Source organism: Andrographis paniculata, unplaced genomic scaffold (genome assembly GCF_009805555.1).
Source record: "Andrographis paniculata isolate CXL003 unplaced genomic scaffold, ASM980555v1 Contig36END, whole genome shotgun sequence".
Taxonomy (NCBI): domain Eukaryota; kingdom Viridiplantae; phylum Streptophyta; class Magnoliopsida; order Lamiales; family Acanthaceae; genus Andrographis; species Andrographis paniculata.
In genome coordinates this window covers 2,478,285-2,504,476 of record NW_026137569.1, presented here as the reverse complement: position 1 = coordinate 2,504,476, position 26,192 = coordinate 2,478,285, and the positions used below count along the sequence as shown (strand labels likewise).

The window sequence follows — 26,192 nt, the reverse complement described above, 5'->3', positions numbered from 1 at the left end:
CTTAAAAATATAGAATTAAATATATATTTTTATTAAGAAAAATTATATCTAAAATATAATATTAATATATATTTAAATTATAGTATCAAATAACTATTCAAATTAAAATTTTAGTATTGAATATCTAAATTACGCGCCGCCTTTTACTTCTTATTTTAAATATGTTGAATTTTTAAACCCAGCTTAAGTGTCATTTAAGAAATTGTGTTTTGTGTGTTATTACACGAACAGAATTGCTTCTAGAACCTTCAAACGGGAAATCATTGACCGTCAATTTAAAGGATACATTTCTGGCTGCTTTTGCCTTTGGCTTATTGATATTGTTTTTAATTTGGATAAATAACAAAAAAAAAAAAAAAAAAAAATTCTCCCTCCGTCCCATGTAATATGAGTGTATGTATTATTGCAGATACGATAATTTAGATAAATTAAAATTAAAATAAGTAAATAATTTAATTAAAATTAAAAAAATTATAAAATTTAAAATGACAAATTTAGTTAAATTACAAAAAGTATTTATCATGAAATGTCATTGTCATTTGATATATAGTGGTTCTAATTACTCGTCTTAAATATTTATAATTTTTATACACAAATCAAGAATCTAATATTTATAGTCTCTTTTACATCTATATATATATATAAGTTTGTTTCTGCTCATCACATAGGTGTGTTTACTTGTTCTAATTTTAATATTTCTATTTTTTTTTTTTAAAAATATCTAATCAAATATCCACTTTTTATTTATTTTATTAAAGTAATTTTATATTCAAAATATCACATCAAAACATATTTATATTACATCAAACAACTATTTCAATTCAAAATTTTACTATTCAAAATCAAAACCTCAAAACCTCACAAGTAAACACATAATAATAATAATATAATATCGCATTTGTTATATTTCAGAAAATATTAAATTAAATACAATTTTTCTTTTATTAATTTTTAAAAATTTTAAAATTGTAAAAATTTCTATTTAAACAGAAAAATATTTTTTAGATAAAAAAAATAACATTGTATGTAATGTATTAGCAAAAGAAAAAGCCCTTTCATCTAATAGGTATGAATTTATTTATTTTTTTATAAGTAATTTTTTAATATTAATATTATATAAATTAAAAAAAGTACGAATAATTAAATTTATTCTTAGAAAAAATAAATTAATTAAATAATAAAAATGAAAATTTGTAGTAATGCATAAATACCAAGTTTTTTTAAATATATATATATATATATATATATGAAGTAATTGCTAGGAAAAAATTAAAACAAATGCATTGATTCCCAAAAAATCATAATCGAAGAATAAATACATTAATTTATGCAAGAGGGGTAGTATAATTGAATTATGGGTGTGTTTCTTTTGAATTTGAAAAAAATTGGTTTGAGTTTAATAATTACTCACTATTTATTTTTCCATTTTAGTCTGTCTCATAACATAATAAAGTATCAATTTTATTTTTATGTCATTACCTTTTAGTTATTTCTACTTTATTCCTATTATATTTCAATATAATACTAATATTTTTTAAAATTACTTGCAAAAAGCAAATAGATACTTCTTTATAGGACGAAAGGAGTATTAAAATAATATTTGATGAGATGTTTACGTTCGAAAAAATGTATTTTTTTTTTAAAACACAAGAGTGCAAATACTAAAATTTGACAAAATTTGTGTGTAAAGAAACATACCTTATAAGATGGACTCCGATAGGCATGGTTGGATGCCTAAGTTTTATATGCTACACTTTGTTCGCCTAGTGTGATTTATTTTGTCGGATTTAATTCGTAAATTATTATATTTAGCCGTAAATTTACCTCTAACACACCCTATGGTAGCGGCCGGGATTTACACGCTATAAAAAAAAATAAGAAATTAAGAATTGTCGTCGTCTTCTTCTAAGCGTTGGAAAGATCTTCGAAGCTAGAACTGGATCGCATGGCGTACTCTGCAACAAGCTTCGAGAAAGACGACGACTTGTCCGCCAGCAGCTTCTCCGGCGTGTCGTATTCAGCAAGCAGCCCTGCAAACCCAAATCCTCAATCAACAATTAAAGACGACAGACAACACAATGCTCGATTCCTACGTACCGTTGGCTAACAGCAGCACCATATCGCTGTCGATAACAGACGTTATCCGGTGAGCAATCGTAATCACCGTGGAATCTGCAAAATGCTGCTTCAGCGTCTGCTGGATTAGATTATCCGTCGCCGTGTCCACAGAAGCCGTCGCCTCGTCGAGCACCAGAACCTTACTCTTCTTCAACAGAACGCGCCCAAGGCACACCAGCTGCCTCTGCCCGACGCTCCAATTTTCGCCGTTCTCCGAAACTGAAACCACAATTGAAATTAATTCAACAACGGTTTTGATGAAATAACATCAAGTTCGCAAGCAAGACAAAAATACCTGCAGAGTCGAGCTTCCCCGGCTTTTTCCGAACCTCATCTCCCAGCTGGCATTTGTCGAGAGCCTAAAGCAGAGGAAGAAAATCGATCAACATAAGACTAATAGAAGCTCGTCGAATGGTTTTCGATAGGACAAAACTGTACCTCCCATATCTGCTCGTCGCTGTACTCTTCGAGAGGGTCGAGGTTGCTCCGAACTGTGCCCTCGAACATCGTTGGATCCTGCGGGATTATGCTTAACCTCGAACGTAGATCGTGAAGCCCAATCGACAAGATATTGATGCCGTCGATCGATATTTCTCCCACGGCAGGTTCGACAATCCGGAAGAGCGTCTGAATAAGCGTCGATTTGCCACTGCCTGTCCTCCCTACGATCCCGGTCCTCTTACCCCCGAAGAACGTACATGTAAGGCCGCGTAGCACATATGGCAGGTGCGGAGCATATTGAACCTACAATCGAAGCGCAGATTATTCTAATCAGTACACGATCATCATGCTATGGAATGAAGTTCGGCGCACAGTTACCTGAAGATCTTTGATAGCAACTTCGCCGTGCGCCGGCCAGTGGCTCTCCGGTCGATTCGACTCCACGACGAGAGGAGGTTCCGCTGGAATCGAAGTGTACTGAAGAATTCTCTCGACAGATATGATCCTGTTTTCCGTGGTGCAGAGATACCAAACCGCCCATCCCTGTAACGAGTTTAAGCTCAGGCCATAGGTGACGGCGAGCCCAGCGATACCTGCACGTGATATGCAACGAAAATGATTTAGATGTCGTTGAATTTCAAGAATTCAAAAATGCACATCGAAAGTATACTTACTTGGATCGATTGTTCCTTCCGGCATAAGAATGAGGAAAATCAAGGAGAAGGCAAACGTCACAAGAGACAAGACGTCCAACCGAAGGCATAGCCACTCCATTGCAGAGGAAGTGTGAAACTTTGGTCTTGAATATGCGTCGATCAGTGTCATGTTTATGTCGCGGAATCTGTGTTCTTGATCGAAGCTTCTAATCGTGCTCGATCCTGAAAGTGTCTCCGAGAAGTGCTGTATCACAGGAGCTTTGCACACACCGCAGAGTCGGGCGAGCTCCCGCGCTGCAGCTATGTAATACCTCTGGCAAATTTTTTGAAGCACAACATAGCCGTTACAAGCACAGATTCATTTCAACTCCCATATAGGCCAAGAGCAGCGGCAATGACGTTTACCTGCAGCAATATCCAAATTGCAATCACAGGAATGAAAACGACGAAGACCTGCCACGCAATCTGCGACATGACAGCGACGATTCCAAGAAGCTGTATTATGGCGAAAGCAAAGAGCGCAACGATGGATGCCGTGTTCAAATCCACCGTGCTTTGATCTGTCGACACCTGTTAAAGAACATGCAAAGTTCAACTCAAGAAACTCCTTCGATCTCTACAAGGACTGCAACTTTCACTTACTCTGTTTAGAATTCTCCCGCTTGGAGTGGCATCGAAGAACGACATTGGGGCGCAAAATATGCTGAGATGCATATTTTTGAATAGCATGTTTGCTGTTGTGTAGCCTATCGTCACAACAACTAAGGATCTACCCAATATGCAAAAGGAACTACCAATCGATAGAGCGACATAAACAAGTATAAGCGTCGAGCCACCAACGGGCGCCGCCATGTCTTTCGACACCGGAGTTGCCCAAGCCATCCAATAATTGCTTCCAATCTGGAGTACCAGAAACAGAATCTGAGCAAGCAAAGCAAATGGAACCAGATATCCTCCGTAGGCGGTCGTGAAATATTTCCAATAAACCAATAATCCAACATTTCCTTTCTCCCGCTCTTCCTCTTGGACAAGCTGTCCCAATATATTCTCCCTGAGGTCGACTTGATCGTTTCTACCATTTAGAGATTCCTGCTTCTCAAGAACAAGTTTAGAATTGAATGAACTACGTTCCTTATCATCAGACGGTGATGTTTTTGAATCAATCGTATTAAATGCTTGTAACGCCTCCTCATGTGCGCCGACAAGCTCCATGAAGTCGCTTCCCGACATTAGAATATCATTGTACTTCCCACCCTGTTTAATTACTCCATCCTTCATAACCTGATCATTTCCCAGACAGATTTTCATTACCATCAAAGATCAACAAGACAAACCGAGCAATTCATAGATGAACATACAGCTCACCAAGATGAGGTCTGCTGCTGGAAGAAACTCCACCTGATGTGTGACATAGATAACAGTTTTGGAGTTCAGGAGCCCCAGAATGCACTCCTGCCATTAATTGAATTCAGTGTTAAAACAAGCCTATCGAATCGAGTTGCAGAATCAGGCACAAAAGCTTCGAGCTTAATGAAAAATCATCGATATGAACTACTTCACATATAACACTAAATATAAAGAGTTTCGATGCTGCTAAGATCGCTTACATTGAAGAGATGAATCCCCGTATGTGCATCCACAGCACTGAATGGATCGTCAAACAAGTAAACGTCTGCATCTTGATACAAGGCACGAGCAATCTGTATCCTCTGCTTCTGTCCGCCGCTAAGGTTAATTCCCCTTTCACCAACAACAGTTTGATCACCAAACGGAAGGATCTCAAGATCCTTCTTGAGAGAACATGCTTCAAGAACCTGATCATATCGCCATCTAACCATTTCCTTACCAAAGAGTATATTACCTTCGATCTTTCCACTTTGAATCCAAGGAGTCTGAGGCACGTAAGCCTTTGTACCGGATAGCCTAATATTCCCAGATATTTTCAGCATTTCCCCCAAAATACAAGACAGCAAACTCGACTTCCCCGAACCAACTGTCCCGCAAACTGCAACTCTCATCCCCCAGGATGCTCTAAGATGATATCTTTCAATGTTGGACTGGGAGATGATACATCCCAGGAGAAGTTTCCATTGATAACCTCTACAGCCATGTCTGAATCACTAAATGGAATCCTCTCTATAGCATCTGGTTGCAGATCATCGAGAGAAAGAAATGATGCAATTCGATCAAGAGACACCTTTGTCTGAACCATCAAAGCTATCGTGTCCGGGAGATTATAGATAGGCTCTTGAAGAATTCGGAATGTTGCGAGTGCAGAAAGTATCTTCCCAGATTCGAGTGTGTTCCCGATCAACATACAAGTACCAAATGTGACCGCAGACACAAACATAGGAGCTCCCCAGAAGGCAAACGTTGAAAGTGATTTAGCATAAAGATACTTCCTTAACCATCCTGTCTCAACCTTCCTAAGCTCCAAGATTTTGTCGAGAAACTTCAGCTCCCAAGCCTGAAGTTTGAGAATTCTCATGTTCCTCAGGACCTCAGAAGTCGCCTTCATCCTTGCGTCTTTTGACTTCATCAGTCCATCCTGGTATTTCTCCTGCAAACTCCCGAGTGGAGAGTTAGCCAACATCACCAAAATCGTCACCACAAGCGCAGCTACGGCAGCCAATCCGAGATCTTTATACAAGATCACCAATGCAAGTGCAACTTGTATGATCACCATCCATGGATCATGCATATACCAGCTAAAATCTTCGATTCTTTCAGCATCAACTGAAATGAAGTTTATGATCTCTCCAATCGAATGCCCTTTCTTTGACAAGCTTGAAATCGTCAGCCCCTTGTTGTAGATTTTCGCAACCAGCGCCGCCCTCGCCCTGTATCCAGCTTGCCGCACATTGAAAAACCAATGCCTCTGCGCCAAACACTCGAACATCTTCGCAACAAAGAACGTAGAGACTAGCACATATCCCTCGTACTTATATGTCCGATGTCCGCTTAAGTACTGCACGAAATTGTCCATGAGGAAAGGGCCGACGTAGGATGCCAATGTGTACACAAGCACATAGAGTGCTGAGAGCGCAATATCCCTCCATGTTGTAAGAATCAATCCTTTCACCAGCATCATCGTCGTGAATTTGTTGTTGCTCTGTCGGGAATAAGACTCCAATTTCTCGTTCAAAATTGGATAAGCCCCTCGAACACTATCATAGCTAGCAAGCTGAGGAACATCCTCCAGATTCAATGTCTTCTTGTAGCCAAGAGCTATTAAAGGACCAATCCAAGAAAATGTAAACAGGCTGAAAATTCCAGCATTAGCATAAGGGGTAACAGATTCATCCCCTTTCGAAGGTTTTCGAGAATCTCTAATATCACCATTCAATAGGGGTTCTTGAAGAGTGGTGGTTTCAATCCTTCTATTCTTCCATAGAAATCCAAAGCAAGATAAGATTAATTCCATCATCGTTGAAACAACATCGGATGCCCAAAATGGAGCAGACAAACGTTGGCTGTTTCTGTAATATAAGAAATCGACAACAAGGCAATAACAAGACAGGAAGAAGAAAGCACCAAACCAAATCCTCAAAACAATTGCGTAAATTGCTTCTCTGGAATTCGAGAAATGGCGCTGCAAGGAAAAATACACAGACAGCCAAGCGAGTACTCTCACTCCCAAATCTAATGAGATCACGATTTTTTCATCGGACCAGCCATTTCTGTACCAATAAAACAGAGTCATCAGGCACAGAATAATATTGTAGAATGAAAATCCCAACGTGGAGAACAGAGTAGGTTTGTAGTAGGAAACAGTCGTGTTTTCAACATCGTGTTGTTTTCGAAACCCTTCCCTTCTTCCCCTAAATTTGTTGCATAGCCACGATATGATCACGATGGCCAGTAAGATTAGGTGCAGAGAAGCGGTGAAGAAACGGAGGGAAATCGGGTTAAGGAAGATATCGCCGGCGGTGGTCTCCGAGAAGAACAGAGTAGAGAGAGAGCGAAACGCAGACATAATACCCATAATAGAACACGATCGAATCCTTAGAAATCTTTTTCAGTATGCCAGTTTTTCTTCTCTCTCGAGTCAATAAGAGGGAGTGTTGGCCAAGGAAAATCAGGGGTGAGTTATTTTTACAGAGATGAGATAGCGACGAGGGAATCAATAATCTATCAGAGAGTCCTCCATTAACGGAGGACATTGGACTGAGTGACTCCATTTTTTAGTGGCTTTGACTCCTTTGAGTTCGTATTCCTTTCCTTGGCGGCGATGGGAGAACGTGGCGGGCAAGACAGCGAGCGGAGAGACCCGACCATCGGGAGAGGGCAAGGGAAGGCCAGTGGAAACCGCCATCACTGTCGCTCCTCGTCAATTTCTGCACCATGAAACAGAGAAACATATTTCCGAGAGAAATATTAATATATAGCATTACTTACATTATTTGATTTTTAATTAGATAATATTAAATAGGATAATTTGAAAATAAAACAATACAATAATAAAAAATATATATATATTTATTTTTTATTTGGATAATACAATGAAAGAAAGTGCCAGATAAAACATAAAAAAATATATATATATTGTATAATATTTCAGACAAAGTAATAATTGTTTGAATATTTTTTTTTATAAGATAAAAAAATTATAAAAGTATTGTCAACAGTGAATATTTTATGTCTTTTTATTAATTTTTATTATTATATTTTTAAAATAATATTTATAAAATCATATATTGTGAAGATATCAATGAACATACTAATAATAATAAGCAATAATAAATAATACTTCTTCAGCTATCAAAACAATGCTCTTTCGATAGAGATGAATTTTAAAACAAAAATATAATTTTTATTTTTTTTTACTAAGATGAATTTGAATTTTATAGAATTCTTTTCCTTTTATAATTTTAAAATGATATAATAAATAGAATTCTTTTTAAAATTCAAATTCATGTCAAATCAAACGAGCATTAGTTTTAAAATAATTTAAGGGTGTGTTTGTTTGGGGGTTTGGATTGAGTTAGGATTTGAATAGTAAAAATTTTGAATTTGAATAGTTGTACGATGTGATATAAACAGGTGTTGATGTGATGTTTTGAATGTAAAATTGATTTTTAGAATAATATAAAAAATAAAAAATAAGTGTTTGATTTGATGTTTTTGGGAGAAAAAATTGAATGAATAGTAAAATTTTGAACAAATCTTACAAACGAACACACCCTAAGTGTATTTTTCTTTTTTAGTAAAAATATTTTTAAATAATATATTTTTTTTACTAAAAACAAAAATATTTTTATGACAAAAAGAAAATAATCAAAAGATTTGAACGAATGGAAAAATTAATAATATAGGAAACAAACTTATGGACCAAAGAAGAAAAGCAACAAATTGACCACCATTTTCTATCATAATAGTATATTACATCCCTCCGACTATAAATATTTTATTTATTTTATGTATATTTTTTAAATATTAATTATTATATTAAAATATAATATAATTTTTTTTAAAAAAATATAAATATATTTTCATTATTATTTTATAATATTATTAAAATGATATTTGCAAAAAAAATTATATAAATATAAAAATATTTTTAATATTAAATATAATAACACAAAAGATAAATATAACGAGACGAATATATAGAATATTAAAATTATGAAAATTAAAACAATAAAATTATGGGTAAACTGTTTTTTTAATCCCGACCCCTTATCATTTTAGTCCCGTAAGTGGAGCCTGTCGCAAACTAATCCCATAAGTGAAAAATTTTCGCTGTTTTAGTCATCTGGCGCCGGAGATGCCCGCGTAGCTCGCCGGAGGTGACGTGTCCGCCAGGTGTCGCTAACGTGGCGGACATGTGAATTTTTTTATTTTTTTTAAAACATATTTTTAATTTTATTTGTATTTTTTTTTAATTTTTTTATTTGGTACAATTAAAAAAAATGAAAAAAATAAATAAATTCACGTGTCCGCCAGGTCAGCGACACCTGGCGGGACACTTGGCGGACACGTCACATCCGGCGAGCCACGCGGGCGTCTCCACCGCCGGAGGATTAAAACAGCGAAAATTTTTCACTTATAGGACTAGTTTGCAACAGACTCTACTTACAAGACTAAAATGACAAAGGGGTCAGTTACGGGACTAAAAAAACAGTTTACCCTAAAACTATTTTGATATTTAAATGAGACTAACAAAAATAAAAAAGTAGATACGATAGACCGGGATGAATAAAGTTTAGGGTGTGTTTGTTTGGGGGATTGGATTTCCAATCCATTATTCATCATATTTTTTCTCCCCAAAAACATCACATCAAACACATATTTTTTATTTTTTATATTATACTAAAAATCAATTTTACATTCAAAACATCACATCAAAATCCATTTATATCACATCATACAACTATTCAAATTTAAAATTTTTACCATTCAAATCCCAACTCAAAATCTAAACCTCGAACAAACACACCCTAAAAAGAAAGTCGTACGTAAGCAATACACGGTTACTTGACGACCACACATACCATCATAAGATTAGAAGGTGATATGGTGTGGTGGACCGCACCACACGTGATCACCCCACTTTTGTACCAACTTTTTTACGTTGATTAGAATAGGTCTATATATCCTCGCATGCGGCGGCTACACTCCTGTGTATTCCATAATCGTCCCTCCCTCCTTGTCATTTAAATTTATGAACATTTTTCTTTTTAATTTTCATCCAAAATTATTTTTATTTTTATTTTTGAAGTAAAAAATTATTATATTTTTATATTTCTTTACTATAAAAAAATAATTATTATTATTCACTTTTATTAATTTCTGTGTCCGGTCAAATGATCACAGATTTGCATGACGGAGGAAGTATTATTATTCTATATACTAATATAATACTCCATCCGTCCCATAAATATAGTCTTAATTGAGTTGGACACGAAATTTAAACAATATTGATATTATATTGGTAGTTGAAAAAAATTATTGATAAAAGACTTTTTTGCATTTGTGAGTGTATTAGTATAAAAAGTAATGACAATTGTGTAATAATAATGAAAAAATATGAGTAATTTCATAGTGATATGGTTATTTATGAAAATAAAACTATTATTTTTGGACGGACAAAAATGATAAACAATACTATTGTATTGGGACAAAAGAGAGTACAATTATACAAATATATAAATTACTACTACATGCTATAATTTTATATAATATACTCAATTATTAATTTTAACATAAAACATATTTTTATAAAATATATTTGTAACTATGACAAATAATAAACTTGTGTTATTTATATATTTCAAGCATACTAATTTCAGCAAAGTTTCGCAACCACTCTCGGACTATGCCTCCATTCTTGACCATTAAATTTATTATTATTTTTTAAATATTAAATTAAATATTTTTTTTATAGTATATTAAAATTAATTTAAACTTAAATAATTGTAATATTTACTTATATTATATGAAATGATTATTAAATCGAATCATTATTTAAAAAATTCAATAAAAATTGGAACTTTCAAACATACATCTTCTAAATAGTTTGTTTTATTTTTAAAGTAATAATATGGTACTCCACTTTGCAATTATTTTTTATTTTATCATTTTAATTTGTTCTAAATTAATTAATCTTATAAAAAATTCAACAAAAAGTATTATTTTTATAATATTAGCACAATTCTCCGTATATAATATAAAAAAAATAAAAGTATAAAATGAACTCACCGTTATTTTCTAAATCACTTAAAATATATTACATTTTATATAAAATATTATGTTAATGTGCATATATATTGTATTTTTTTAAATAATATCTATGTAGAATTGTATCACTAAAAAATAATTGGATAAACAAATTTTAAACTATAATTAATATATTTATTATCTTGAAAATGTGGAAGATATATATATATTTTTTTGGATGAATGAATAATATAAATATAATATTTTATATTAAATTTTAATTTTGTACGAACTAATGAATAGAATATATGTTATATATTATATAAGTTGTATATATTATATTTTGATAATATTTATAAAAATAGTGTAAGTGAAAAAAATATCGAATGAACCAACTCTAAATGTTAATTAAATAAATTTATACTAGAAGTGTGAAATATGACTTGAAAATGATATAAGGCAAAAATGTATATTTAAAAAATAATAGTAATTAATTTTTATTAAATATATGATTTTTATATTTATAAATATAACAAATATAGGAAAAATTGTAAAAGATATTCTATACTATGTATACCAAATTATCATATTTGTCATTTATTTATTTCATTGACAAAATATATATTATACACATTTATAAAATTCGTCATTTCTATTTTTTGGACGCGCGTGGACAACCATGCTGTGAACAAGAATGATGACTTTTTTGGAAAGGTATAAAATATATTTACCAACAAGATAAAATAAAGAATAAAAGTGATAATCGAGTATAAATAAAATATATTTTTTTTATTTTTTCAATAAATATATTATACACAAAATTTTATATATTAATTAAGAATAAATTTATTTTTCAATAAATATATTTTTTCTCCAAAGTCATCAAATCAAACATTTATTTTTCAATTTTTATATTATTAAAAAAATTAATTTTACATTAAAACATCCCATCAAGTCTTATTTATATCACATCGTACAACTATTCAAATTCTAATAAAAAAATCCAAACACTCACCCTCTTTTGGTATTTAAAAGAATATTCTAAATTAATAAAAAATACCGAATAAAAAAACATTCCTTTTAAATAGCTCCTGTTTTTTTATTAATAAAAAATATATATTTATATTATTTAATATTTTATTTTTAGCCTCAGTTTTTTTCTTATTATTGTTTTCCCCCAAAACCGTGAACCCAAGCCAACAAATAAGACGGTGATAATGTAAAAATATAATTTGGGGATTCAAAAATGGAACCAGGTTTGTTTGTTTGTTTCCTCTTTTTATTAGTGCAGAAAATTGACTAGTTATCAATGCAAGGGTCTAAATCCAAATCCAATCTTTAGGAGCGACAGTGATGGCGGTTTCCACTTGCCTTCCCTTCTCCCGATGGAATGGACGGATGGGTCTCTCCGCCCGCTATCTTGCCCGCCAAGTTCTCGCTTCCCCAAGGAAAGGAATCCAAACTCAAAGGAGTCAAAGCCACTCTCAGTCCTCCATTAATGGAGTTTGTCTCTGCTTGATTAATGATTCCTTCGTCGCTATCTCATCTCTGTATAAATAACTCACCTTGATTTCGTCGACCAACACTCCCTCGTATTGACTCGAGAGGGATAGAGAGAGAAGAAAAACTGCCATACTGAAAAAGATTTCGAGAATTCGAGCCTGTTTTGGTATGGGTATTATGTCTGCGTCTCGCTCTCTCTCTGCTCTGTTCTTCTCGGAAACCACCGCCGGCGATATCTTCCTTAACCCGATTTCCCTCCGTTTCTTCACCGCTTCTCTGCACCTAATCTTACTGGCCATCGTGATCATATCGTGGCTATGCAACAAATTTAGGGGAAGAAGGGAAGGGTTTCGAAAACAACACGATGTTGAAAACACGACTGTTTCCTACTACAAACCTACTCTATTCTCCACGTTGGGATTTTCATTCTACAATATTATTCTGTGCCTGATGAGTCTGTTTTATTGGTACAGAAATGGCTGGTCCGATGAAAAAATCGTGATCTCATTAGATTTGGGAGTGAGAGTACTCGCTTGGCTGTCTGTGTATTTTTCCTTGCAGCGCCATTTCTCGAATTCCAGAGAAGCAATTTACGCAATTGTTTTGAGGATTTGGTTTGGTGCTTTCTTCTTCCTGTCTTGTTATTGCCTTGTTGTCGATTTCTTATATTACAGAAACAGCCAACGTTTGTCTGCTCCACTTTGGGCATCCGATGTTGTTTCAACGATGATGGGATTAATCTTATCTTGCTTTGGATTTCTATGGAAGAATAGAAGGATTGAAACCACCACTCTTCAAGAACCCCTATTGAATGGTGATATTAGAGATTCTCGAAAACCTTCGAAAGGGGATGAATCTGTTACCCCTTATGCTAATGCTGGAATTTTCAGCCTGTTTACATTTTCTTGGATTGGTCCTTTAATAGCTCTTGGCTACAAGAAGACATTGAATCTGGAGGATGTTCCTCAGCTTGCTAGCTGTGATAGTGTTCGAGGGGCTTATCCGATTTTGAACGAGAAATTGGAGTCTTATTCCCGACAGAGCAACAACAAGGTCACGACGATGATGCTGGTGAAAGGATTGATTCTTACAACATGGAGGGACATTGTGCTCTCGGCATTCTATGTGCTAGTGTACACATTGGCATCCTACGTTGGCCCTTTCCTCATCGACAATTTCGTGCAGTATTTAAGCGGACGCCGGACGTATAAGTACGAGGGATATGTGCTAGTCTCTACATTCTTTGTCGCGAAGATGTTCGAGTGTTTGGCGCAGAGGCATTGGTTTTTCAAGGTGCAGCAAGCTGGATACAGGGCGAGGGCGGCGCTGGTTGCGAAAATCTACAACAAGGGGCTGACGATTTCAAGCCTTTCGAAGAAAGGGCACACGTCTGGAGAGATCATAAATTTCATGTCAGTTGATGCCGAAAGAATTGGGGATTTTGGCTGGTATATGCATGATCCATGGATGGTGATCATACAAGTTGCACTTGCATTGGTGATCTTGTATAATGATCTCGGACTGGCTGCCGTAGCTGCGCTTGTGGCCACGGTATTGGTGATGTTGGCTAACTATCCGCTCGGGAGTTTGCAGGAGAAATACCAGGATGGATTGATGAAGTCGAAAGACACGAGGATGAAGGCGACTTCTGAGGTCTTGAGGAACATGAGAATCCTCAAACTTCAGGCTTGGGAGCTGAAGTTTCTCGACAAAATCTTGGAGCTTAGGAAGGTCGAGACGGGATGGTTGAGGAAATATCTTTACACTGGATCTCTTACAACGTTTGTCTTCTGGGGAGCTCCTATATTTGTGTCTGTGGTCACATTTGGTACTTGTATGTTGATCGGGATCCCTCTCGAATCTGGGAAGATACTTTCTGCACTGGCAACATTCCGAATTCTTCAAGAGCCTATCTATAATCTCCCGGACACGATATCTATGATGGTTCAGACAAAGGTATCGCTTGATCGAATTGCATCGTTCCTGTCTCTCGATGATCTGCAGCCAGATGCTATAGAGAGGATTCCATTTAGTGATTCAGACATGGCACTTGAGGTGATCAATGGAAACTTCTCCTGGGATGTATCATCTCCCAGTCCAACATTGAAAGATATCAATCTCAGAGCATCCCGGGGGATGAGAGTTGCAGTTTGCGGCACAGTTGGTTCGGGGAAGTCGAGTTTGCTGTCTTGTATTTTGGGGGAAATGCCGAAATTATCTGGGGATATTAGGCTATCCGGGACAAAGGCTTACGTGCCTCAGACTCCTTGGATTCAAAGTGGAAAGATCGTAGATAATATACTCTTTGGTAAGGAAATGGTTAGACGTCGATACGATCTGGTTCTTGAAGCATGCTCTCTCAAGAAAGATCTCGAGATCCTTTCGTTTGGTGATCAAACTGTTGTTGGTGAAAGGGGAATTAACCTTAGCGGTGGACAGAAGCAGAGGATACAGATTGCTCGTGCCTTGTATCAAGATGCGGACATTTATTTGTTTGACGATCCATTCAGTGCCGTGGATGCGCATACGGGAACTCATCTCTTCAATGTAAGTGATCGTAGCAGCATCAAAACTCTTCATATTTTGTGTTATATGTGAAGTAGTTCGTATCGATGATTTTTCATTAAGCTTGAAGCTTTTGTGCCTGATTCTGTAAATTGATTCGATTGGCATGTTTTAACACTGAATTTAACTAATGGCAGGAGTGCATTCTGGGGCTCTTGAACTCCAAAACTGTTATCTACGTCACACATCAGGTGGAGTTTCTTCCAGCTGCAGACCTCATCTTGGTGAGCTGTTATGTTAATCTTCGAATTGTTCGGTTTGTTGTCCTGATCTTCGGAAGTAATGAAAATTTGTTTGGGAAATGATCAGGTTATGAAGGATGGAGTAATTAAACAGGGTGGGAAGTACAATGACATTCTAAAGTCGGGAAGCGACTTCATGGAGCTTGTTGGCGCACATGAGGAGGCGTTACAAGCATTTGATACGATTGATGTGAAAACTTCGCGGTCTGAAGATAAGGACCGTAATTCATTAAATTCTAAACCTGTTCTGGAGAAACAGGAATCTCGAAATGGTAGAAACGATCAAGTCGACCTTAATGAGGAGATATTGGCACAGCTTGTCCAAGAGGAAGAGCGGGAGAAAGGAAACGTTGGATTATCGGTTTATTGGAAATATATCACGACTGCCTACGGAGGATTTCTGGTTCCATTTGCATTGCTCGCACAGATTCTGTTTCAGGTACTCCAGATTGGAAGCAATTATTGGATGGCTTGGGCAACTCCGGTGTCGAAAGACATGGCAGCGCCCGTTGGTGGCTCTACGCTTATACTTGTTTATGTCGCTCTGTCAATTGGAAGTTCCTTTTGCATTTTGGGTAGATCCTTAGTCGTTGTGACGATTGGCTACACGACTGCAAACATGCTCTTCAACAATATGCATCTCTGCATATTCCGCGCACCAATGTCGTTCTTCGATGCCACTCCAAGCGGGAGAATTCTAAACAGGGTAAGCAAAGATTCCATTTTTTCGATAGTTATCGTGTAGTCTTGTAGAGATCGAAGAAGTTTCTTGAGTTGAGCTTTACGTTCTTTTACAGGCGTCGACAGATCAAAGCACGGTGGACTTGAACATGGCATCCATCGTTGCGCTCTTTGCTTTCGCCATAATACAACTTCTTGGAATCATTGCCGTCATGTCGCAGATTGCGTGGCAGGTCTTCGTCGTTTTCATTCCTGTGATTGCGATTTGCATATTGCTGCAGGTAAACTTCGTTGCTGCTGCTTTTTCCTATAAGGGGTCGAATCGAATCTGTGTTTGTGTTAACGACTTTGTTGTGCTTCGATGAATTTGCAGAGGTATTACATAGCTGCGGCGCGAGAGCTCGCCCGACTCTGCGGTGTGTGCAAAGCTCCTGTGATACAGCACTTCTCGGAGACGCTTTCAGGATCGAGCACGATTAGAAGCTTCGATCAAGAACACAGATTCCGCGACATAAACATGACACTTATCGACGCATATTCGAGACCAAAGTTTCACACTTCCGCTGCAATGGAGTGGCTATGCCTTCGTTTGGACGTGCTGTCTCTCGTGACGTTTGCCTTCTCCTTGATCTTCCTGATTCTGATTCCGGAAGGAACAATCGATCCAAGTAAGTGTACTTTTGACGTGCATCATTAACTTTATGAAATTCGACAACATCTAAATCGTTTTCCTTGCATATCACGCGCAGGTATCGCCGGGCTCGCCGTCACCTATGGCCTGAACTTAAACATGTTACAGGCATGGGTGGTTTGGAATCTCTGCACCATGGAAAACAGGATCATATCTGTCGAAAGAATTCTTCAGTACACTTCGATTCCCGCCGAACCTCCTCTCGTCGTGGAGTCGAACAGACCGGAGAGCCACTGGCCGGCGCACGGCGAAGTTGCTATCAAAGATCTTCAGGTAACTGTGCGCCGAACTTCATTCCATAGCATGATGATCGTGTATTGATTAGAATAATCTGCGCGTCGATTGTAGGTTCAATATGCTCCGCACCTGCCATATGTGCTACGCGGCCTTACATGTACGTTCTTCGGGGGTAAGAGGACCGGGATCGTAGGGAGGACAGGCAGTGGCAAATCGACGCTTATTCAGACGCTCTTCCGGATTGTCGAACCTGCCGTGGGAGAAATATTGATCGACGGCATCAATATCTTGTCGATTGGGCTTCACGATCTACGTTCGAGGTTAAGCATAATCCCGCAGGATCCAACGATGTTCGAGGGCACAGTTCGGAGCAACCTCGACCCTCTCGAAGAGTACAGCGACGAGCAGATATGGGAGGTACAGTGTTGTCCTATCGAAAACCATTCGACGAGCTTCTATTAATCTTATGTTGATCGATTTTCTTCCTCTGCTTTAGGCTCTCGACAAATGCCAGCTGGGAGATGAGGTTCGGAAAAAGCCGGGGAAGCTCGACTCTGCAGGTTTTTTTGTCTTGCTTGCGAACTTGATGTTATTTCATCAAAACCGTTGAATTAATTTCAATTGTGGTTTCAGTTTCGGAGAACGGCGAAAATTGGAGCGTCGGGCAGAGGCAGCTGGTGTGCCTTGGGCGCGTACTGTTGAAGAAGAGTAAGGTTCTGGTGCTCGACGAGGCGACGGCTTCTGTGGACACGGCGACGGATAATCTAATCCAGCAGACGCTGAAGCAGCATTTTGCGGATTCGACGGTGATTACGATTGCTCACCGGATAACGTCTGTTATCGACAGCGATATGGTGCTGCTGTTAGCCAACGGTACGTAGGAATCGAGCATTGTGTTGTCTGTTGTCTTTAATTGTTGATTGATGATTTGGGGTTGCAGGGCTGCTTGCTGAATACGACACGCCGGAGAAGCTGCTGGCGGACAAGTCGTCGTCTTTCTCGAAGCTTGTTGCAGAGTACGCCATGCGATCCAGTTCTAGCTTCGAAGATCTTTCCAACGCTTAGAAGAAGACGACGGCGACAACACAGCTTCGGTATCTTTTGGTTTGTTTGTGTGGAATTTTGAGTGAAAAGCTTAATTTGTGATTGAACTTTGTGTATGAACTAAGTAGGTAAGATATCCTACTATTCTCTAACCAATTGAACTTCATATTCCACAAATATGTATATTTATTATTTAAATAAAAAGTTTAAAAAAAATAATGATGCAATTTTACTTTTTTATTTTAAATTTTAATTTTTAATATTTATAAACTTGAGTTAAAACCCCTAAACAAACCAACCATCATAGAAAATCCCAAATGATAATGAATGCTTTTGTAATAACATTTTTTTTTTTTTTAACTGAATTATTTATTGTTATTATTTTTAAACACAAGTATAAATATCTATTATTATTATTATTATTATTATTATTATTATTATTATTATTATTATTATTATTTAATTTTTTTTCTGAAAAAATCTAAAATGAATTATATGACACACGTACCCATGATGCAGAGATTCATGCACATAATCTTTACGTGCGAAGAACTTCGGAGATCATGCTCTTTATGGTTTGACTTACAGATTTTTCAAATGTATAAAAAAAGATCTCTAATTAAGCTTTTCATTGATAAATATATTATTTTAATAGAAAATATTTTATTACAAATTCTATAAAACAAAATTTATATAAAATATATAGTAAATAAGTAAAAAAATCAAAATCAAAGAATGTTTAGTATTTTTAGTTACTATAATATTAAGTATGAGAGACATATGTTTTATTAATATAAAAATATAATATATATTAATTTTTTATTTTATTGATTTTGTTTTTATACTATTCATTTTACATTAAAATGCTTTTATTAATATTTTTTAAAAAATATTTCATTTAATATTTTATTTATTATTTAATTTATTAGACTATTCAATATTTATTTTTAGCACCTATAGTTATTTTTAATTTAGATATTTATTAACTTTAGATATCAATAAGGCAATATTATGTCACGTAAAAATAGTCATTAGTGCAATTTATATATTGTATGTATATGTTTATTTGGTTGAATCAATAATATATTGTACTACATAAAATTATATTATATCTTGTATATTGTGTTATGATATTCTATAAAAATATATGTTATTCAACTTATTAATTTGTATTGACGGAATTAAATCAACATTATATGTTCTATTCTCTCTCTCTTACCTTTTTTCTTTTTTTTTTTTTTAATTTCTTAGTGTGATGTTATATCGAAATGATATATTTTTATATGGTATCCTAAAAATTATATATTAAAAAAAATTAAAAGCAAACTATTATAAGAGTATCAAATCTCCTAAATTTCACACTTTGTAAAATAAACAATGCGTTGTAGACAAGAACATGGAAGACTTAAAATCTTTGAAAAATCAGTACCTACCCCAAATCTAGAATTATGAACATGAACCCATATTATCTAAACAGTATTAATCCACACCCAAAACCTTAAAAAGTAGATTTGGTCGAAATTCCCCACCATAATATAATAAAAACGATAAATGTAACAGTGTTTTTTTTTAAGTGAAGGATATACGATAATACGAGTGTACACATAGATAATAATAATAATAATAATAATAACTGCCAAATATTAACTGCTCAACAATCCATCTTTAGTGTAATTTTGATCACTTGAAAAAGGTATCTCATCCCCAGTCATGCAAGAACTTCTTCGACACCAAAACCCTTTTTCCAATTTCTTGATTAATTCATTTATTTATTCACTACACACCCAATCTTTGTATTCTCCTTAATTAATCTCCAAGAACCGCAAAAAAACTCATCTTCATCCTCCATTTTCAAACGCCCAATCAAATTAAGCTTGCCAAGAATAACAAATAATATTATTATTATTATCTTCTTCTCTGCATTTTTTTTACGAGGAAGAATTAGCACTCTTTCAATGAAGCAGTGCCGTAGTTGCTTCTGGGCTTGCTTTATGGTGGTGCTGCTGCTCATCTGCCGGGGAAGACGAGGAGGAGCTCAGTCGAGCGACGGGGATGGAATCAATTATTACATCACTTGGAATGATTTGAAAATTCAAAATGATTCGAGGATGTCAATTAGTGATGCGGAAAAAAATCAAAATTCAAACCAAAATCAAACTCAGAAGATAATTGTGGTGGATTGGACCGGCGCCGGAGATTCAGCAACAGTGCAAGGAGCCGTCGACCTAGTGGCTGAGAACAATACAGAGAGAGTCAAGATTCATATTCTTCCTGGACTATACAGGTAGCTACAGCAGCTTCTTCTTCTACCTCCCTATTCTTAGAATATTTTATTATTTTTTTAAAATTTATTTATGGAGGTGCGTTGGAGAGCAGTTATGGTGTTTTTGTGTTTGTGGGGGAGTTGCATTTCAATTTCAAATTTCATTATTATTATTATTATTTTTAATTTACCTCTGTGATGGTTCAGAGAAAAAGTGGTGGTTCCCAAAAGCAAGCCGTACATTTCCTTCATCGGCGACGAGAACCGCTCGCCGGAGACGGTAATAAGCTGGCACGACAAAGCTTCAGATAGCGACGGCCATGGCGGAGCCTTGGGGACGGTGATGTCCGCCTCCGTCACCGTTTTATCCGATTACTTCTGCGCAATGGGAGTCACCTTCGAGGTACTAATCCAAACTCTAAAAAAGCAGCAGCCATTACAAATCCAATTAAACCTAACCTAACCTCCATTTTAATGGCAGAACACAGTGGTGGAGCCAGGCGACGGCGAGAACGGTTACCAGGCTGTGGCGCTGAGAATTTCCGGCGAGAAGGCGATGTTCTACAAGGCAAGGTTTTTGGGGTCACAGGACACCCTAAACGACGAGACTGGATCCCATTACTTCTACCAGTGCTTCATCCAGGGCTCCGTCGATTTCATCTTCGGCAACGCAAGATCTCTCTACCAGGTTCAATTCAATTCCCCTGCAACCAAAATCCCCAAACACATATCCAATTATTAAAGAACAAAATCACAAAACACATACAACTGCAGGAATGCAGCATCTCAGTAGTAAAGGATGGGTACGCCATAGCAGCTCACCATCGAAACTCACCGAGCGAAGCCACAGGCTTCTCCTTTGTCAACTGTACAATCACAGGGACTGGCTATGGTTATGGCTATGGCGATGGAGCAGTGTTCCTGGGGAGAGCTTGGGGGAATTACTCCACCACAGTATATTCCTACTCCGAATTTGACCTCCATGTCCGGCCGGGAGGTTGGGACGACTGGAAAGTCCCATCCAGACACAGGTAGGTACAACAAACAACAAGAAGAAGAAAATCACATATCCTCCATTACTATACTCTGTGTAATTTTAGGGTTTCTTTTTTTTGGGTTTCAGTCTTGTCACTTTCGGAGAACATGAGTGCAAAGGGGTAGGGGCAGACAGGAGCAGGAGAGTGCCATGGTCACAAAACCTAAATCTTTCACAAGCATTACCTTATCTAAACACCACCTACATTCAAGGGCACCTGTGGCTAAGACTATAGCACATATACATACATATACACACATATATATATATGTATTATAGGATAGAATCGAATCGAAGAAAGATAAACAGCATTCTCCACATGCCAAGAATATTAATTGGCACTCAAGATTCTGTATCTACGTATCATAAACGACAAATATCACAACACAACAGCATATATAAAAAAAAAGAGGAGTTTTATAAGTTCATATGGCTACAACTAACTACAATGGGAGACACAGATACAATAGCATCTCTCGATTACAGAGAGAAATCGAGCCTTTTTTTTCTGGCAAATGTGCAATTAGTCCCGAAGATATAAACCTATTCTTGTTCATGTACACCTAGTGATAGATAGCCAAGCAACTTCAGCAAGTTTTACTTGAGGACTTATCTTCTTCATCTACAACACAACTGTAACGACAACGCTCAAATTACCGGACATGTAAAGGCGTGGAAAACTTACCTTTTTAAGATTCAGTCAGCATGTCCATCATTGTCCCTACGTCGCATTTCATCTCAGCAATTTCGCACTCCACCAAGTTGTTATCTTCAGTGTCATCTTCAATGCGGCGTCGCTTATTATCATCACTATCATTATTATTATTGTCGTCATCCCCATTTCTGCTATTAAGGGTACCACCATTAGAGCCGTAATCTGCATTTTCTTCCTCTGCTTCATCAGAGCAATATTCACTTTCTTTAGCTTCAAGGGTTCGCTTTGGGGCCTCGTCAGTGCAGTCATCTTTAAGAGGGACATTTGTCAGCGTCATACCTTCTAAGTCTTCAATCTCCTCTTCGACAGCGCTGAGCTTCGGACTTGTGAAGACTTTGTGACAGGATGTTGGGGAATGATCGGATTTGACTTCTTTCAGAGCAGCTGCTGACGACGTCGAGAGCTTCGTATCCATACTGGTTGAAGATATAAGAGAAAGAATGTTAGGATTGGGTTCGACATCTACCCACCGATCACCAACCCAATCCTTTGAAATTCTCAGGTCTTTTTGCTCGACATTTAAATGCAAATTTTCCCCTGATATCAAATAAGAAGTAATCGTTACACAGAAGAAATTCTATTGGGAAAGGATATTCTGAAATAATGCCGATGAAGATTCAGCACAAAATTCTATGAGTATAAACCTGGAATATAGATCTGATAGGCTCCATTTTTACAGTCACCAGTACCACAGATAACGCCTTCCCACCAGCCATCACTCCACCAGGCATCGGCTGGATCTCCAACCTCAAAGATGAGGCTTTTTTCATTCATAGGATAGGCAGGCCGGACAGTTGGGCGGCCATTTTGCCTCATCCCGAGCTTATCAGCCTTGGCCACTCTAAATGCAGGAACCCATTCCTGCAGGTCGTCACAAAGGAAGTATATTTATGACTAACCGAAAGTAACTTTCCAAAAACAGAATGGTTAAACAAAATGCACGAAACATCTAGTCAAAAAGAGAAAGAGCATATGCACAAAGGTCATTTTGATATTGAAAAACAACCAAACTATCATTAGCAGGGTATTAACAAAATATTATTAGAAATTTTAGCATATCTTATACAATTATGCTGCTGTATAAAAACTTGAATCACACACTAAGTGCGACTGAAGAAATCAACAGGCATGTTCTAGAGCATACTAATGCAAGATCATAGGGTTCTACCTTCTAACAAATTAAGCTTTAAATCAGGCTGTCATTTAATCAAAACAGCACTAACATAACTGCAGCAAAGTTTTCCCTTTAATCTCAATTTCAGTGTCTTCCTCTATCAAAAAGGCACTATTTCATTCATTCAAAGATAAATAAGATCATTACCAATCCCTTTACCAAGATCATAATCTCTTAGTAATATAGAATCATGAAGTTTACACTAAAGTACTGGAGGAAATTAAATTTATACCTCGAGGTTGGTGCCACTATCTTCATCGGTTAGATCATCATATATGAGTTTTATATGCCTCCTGGAGATCTCTATCACTGTGCATCTGAACCAACAGCCACAAATACCACTGTCTTGGCAAAGAAATTCAACCTTATCATTCATGGAGAAAGCAGAGTTATTCCGGAGGTGGCCTTCGACATGCTTAAGAAAATTTGGCTCCCCACTTAGTACATCAGATTTCTTGCATAATAGATCATATTTATGGTGCTCTCTGAGACTTCTGTTCCTTTTAGCCCCAATTTTCACATCTTCCTCAGAGTCAAACTCTTCCTCCTCAAAAAAATCCGGGCTGAAGGATGCAAAAATTGGTTGATCAAAATACCCACGCAATTTACACAATTTGAAAGGTTTTATTCTGTTGCTCTTGTATTGTCTGAAACAAAAATGAAATCCTCCCAGCAAACTAGAAGGAAAAACTGCCATGCATTTCTCAAAATGTTTTCGAGTTAATACTATGGCTGGACCATCAACACATTCAGCGCTGATAACCTGTACATATGGAGTGATGAACACTTCTTTTGGATGAGGATTCCGTAGCGAAACGACTCCCTTTACTTCTTTATTGAGATGAAACCATCTCACTCTGACCTTTTTCTGGCATTTTCGGTCTTCATACATATCTTCCAAATATGCAATACACCGGTTCTCCTTTTCAGCCATTACAAAAACAAATGATTGTACCTACACAACAGGGAAAGTTAAAACAAAAGCAAGATAATATGCTCTAATCTAGAGAAATTTAAAAACAAAAGGATGTTAAATAAACTTACTGCTATTGAAATTCCATTCCTCTGAAATGCAGGATAATGCTTTAGTTGTTTACCACAAGTCCATGCAGTACCTGACCACGAGATATCTAAATGACGACCCTTCGGATTCCTTGCCAAAAGTCCCTGTGCATAAGTAAAATATGTCAATAAACAGGGCTCAAATTAATAGGTCCTCAATATGCTACAAAAGAATAGCTTGGAAATAAACACAGACCTTGTGAGGTAGCATATGGATCTTCAAAGCATTTAACTCAGAAGCTGAGTCGTCTTTAGCGCAGACTACAAAAAGAAAGCAAAAAAATGCATATAAGTGCAAATATAATGCACAAGAGTAACAAAAATTGTGCCCCAAATTTGTTTAGTCATAAAAAAAATGCTGTAAACAGTAATACAACAATCCTTTTCTGATTAAATTCAAGTTTTTAATGTAAAATTCAAAAAAAACAAAGTCAGTCCAGACCTGTCACTAAAATGGTGACCATCAGATAATAATATGAATTACAATTAATTGGGGAGGGTAGAAAAAACACCACATTAATGTCGGTATGTCAATTGCCACAGTTTAGTTAATCAAACAAAAGATATTTTCAGGAAATGTCAGCATCTTTTTTAACTTTTGAACTAAAATTGATCGCCAGTGACAGCACGACAATTTACACATAAGGTGAATATATTACATCAAGTCAAACACAATACTATACATTTCCGCAATTCTTGGGAGAATAAACATGCCAAAACAAAATTCATATTCATAGAAGAAAAATAATTTTCACAAGGCCTCTGTGCTTGGAAGTGGATAAATGAGTCAATGCTACTCTATGAAATGTAGATTCAGAAATACTTCAATCAAAACTAAGCAACATGACAACAAAAATTCAAGCCAAATGAATACAATCGATGCCTAAATATAGGGACAATACAGTATAGAAAAAAAAATCAAAAGTGCTACCACAAAGAACTAAGCAGTAATCAAACAACTAGACGAATAGAATAACGTACATCCATAATCTCCATGCCTATGTTGTTTTGACAACATAGAAGTAAGCCAGTTCACAACCTCTCTTCTCGATCGCCATCTGAATCCAGCATGGTTTTCAGATCCATAGGCATTTAGGAACTCCTCAGACACAACATAGAACATGTGTCTGACACTCCTCTCGGTACCGACAACAGCCAGTATAGATTCCCCCGAATTATCCTTCAGAAAATAGTGAACCACACGATTGCCCCTCTCTTTAGATACATATTGTTCTTTCCACTCCACAAAATAGTGTTCATTACCGGCCATAGTTGACAACTAAAGAACCCTTCACAAAATCTAACCTTGAGATACCATCAATGGAAAACTAATTGAAAGCCTACAAGAAGCTGAGAACTTATTGGAAAATCTACACCAATGGACGAAATTAAACCCTAAAATGTTCATTCCCAGCCATGGTTGACTACTAACGAACACTCCACAAAATCAAACCTCTAGAAACCATCGGCTAAAAACTAATTGAACAAATTCAACGATATTAAACCCTAAAAATTCTAGAAAGCCTCCAAGATGAACACAGCCGCTACAGAAATTTCAGCTAAACCCAGGGCTTTAGATCTCTGAAATTTTTTCCCTAAACCGATCCAGATAAAAAAACAGCTAAAGCTACATGATTTCACATAAGCTACCATCAAAAAAATAAAATAAAAATCACATATATCGTTCCAAATCCAAACGGGCATACAACGAAACAGCACTGAACAAACTTGAAGTAAGTTTTGAGCTGTGTTTTGAGTTCAGTAAACCCCAGAGGATAATATGCCCAAGAAATAAAGAGCACCTGCAACTGCACTCTATTATTTTCTTCTCACCAAAAAATGAAAAAAAAGGTTAGACAAGAACAAGATTGGTGAACCGTGGCAATCGAAGAAGAGAATCAGAAGCAGGAATCAGCAGCAGAGCAGAATAGAGCTGAAAAATAGAGGAGAAGGTGAAGGAGCAAATAGGCAGGGAGGCAGAGAGAGGGTAGAGAAGAAAAGGGTTAAGCTGGAAGAGGAAGAGGATATTTGAAAGGAGGAATGTTAGGGTGCGGCAATCCCCACCTACACCAACACCGATTAGGGTCAGTGGGTGCGGCTGCCCA

At 36.5% G+C, this 26,192-nt stretch overlaps 4 protein-coding genes across 4 annotated transcripts; 2 read left to right on the top strand and 2 right to left on the bottom strand.

Annotated features, from left to right (window-relative positions):
• Positions 1-1,664: 1,664 nt before the first annotated feature.
• On the bottom strand, positions 1,665-7,555 carry LOC127250030 (ABC transporter C family member 3-like). Its single transcript, XM_051273179.1, is given in 11 exon segments — positions 1,665-2,030; positions 2,098-2,337; positions 2,414-2,477; positions 2,557-2,862; positions 2,938-3,152; positions 3,234-3,528; positions 3,621-3,785; positions 3,858-4,496; positions 4,581-4,667; positions 4,823-5,256; positions 5,259-7,555. Coding segments are annotated over 11 exon segments (4,512 nt in total). The 5' UTR covers positions 7,201-7,555; the 3' UTR covers positions 1,665-1,905.
• A 4,671-nt stretch (positions 7,556-12,226) lies between these two features.
• Positions 12,227-18,041, top strand: LOC127249625 (ABC transporter C family member 3-like). Its single transcript, XM_051272532.1, has 10 exons — positions 12,227-14,924; positions 15,080-15,166; positions 15,252-15,890; positions 15,982-16,146; positions 16,239-16,533; positions 16,615-16,829; positions 16,905-17,210; positions 17,290-17,353; positions 17,427-17,666; positions 17,734-18,041. The coding sequence occupies exons 1-10, from the start codon at positions 12,546-12,548 to the stop codon at positions 17,856-17,858; spliced, it is 4,515 nt and encodes a 1,504-aa protein (XP_051128489.1). The 5' UTR covers positions 12,227-12,545; the 3' UTR covers positions 17,859-18,041.
• Positions 18,042-19,792: 1,751 nt separating this feature from the next.
• Positions 19,793-21,522, top strand: LOC127249707 (pectinesterase QRT1-like). The gene is made up of 5 exons (XM_051272639.1): positions 19,793-20,121; positions 20,308-20,503; positions 20,582-20,788; positions 20,875-21,131; positions 21,224-21,522. The coding sequence occupies exons 1-5, from the start codon at positions 19,793-19,795 to the stop codon at positions 21,369-21,371; spliced, it is 1,137 nt and encodes a 378-aa protein (XP_051128596.1). The 3' UTR covers positions 21,372-21,522.
• Positions 21,523-21,533: 11 nt separating this feature from the next.
• On the bottom strand, positions 21,534-26,116 carry LOC127249639 (uncharacterized). Its single transcript, XM_051272549.1, has 6 exons — positions 25,069-26,116; positions 24,284-24,348; positions 24,070-24,192; positions 23,258-23,980; positions 22,496-22,712; positions 21,534-22,388 (listed from the first exon to the last, which is right to left on the bottom strand). The coding sequence occupies exons 1-6, from the start codon at positions 25,355-25,357 to the stop codon at positions 21,826-21,828; spliced, it is 1,980 nt and encodes a 659-aa protein (XP_051128506.1). The 5' UTR covers positions 25,358-26,116; the 3' UTR covers positions 21,534-21,825.
• Positions 26,117-26,192: the final 76 nt, after the last annotated feature.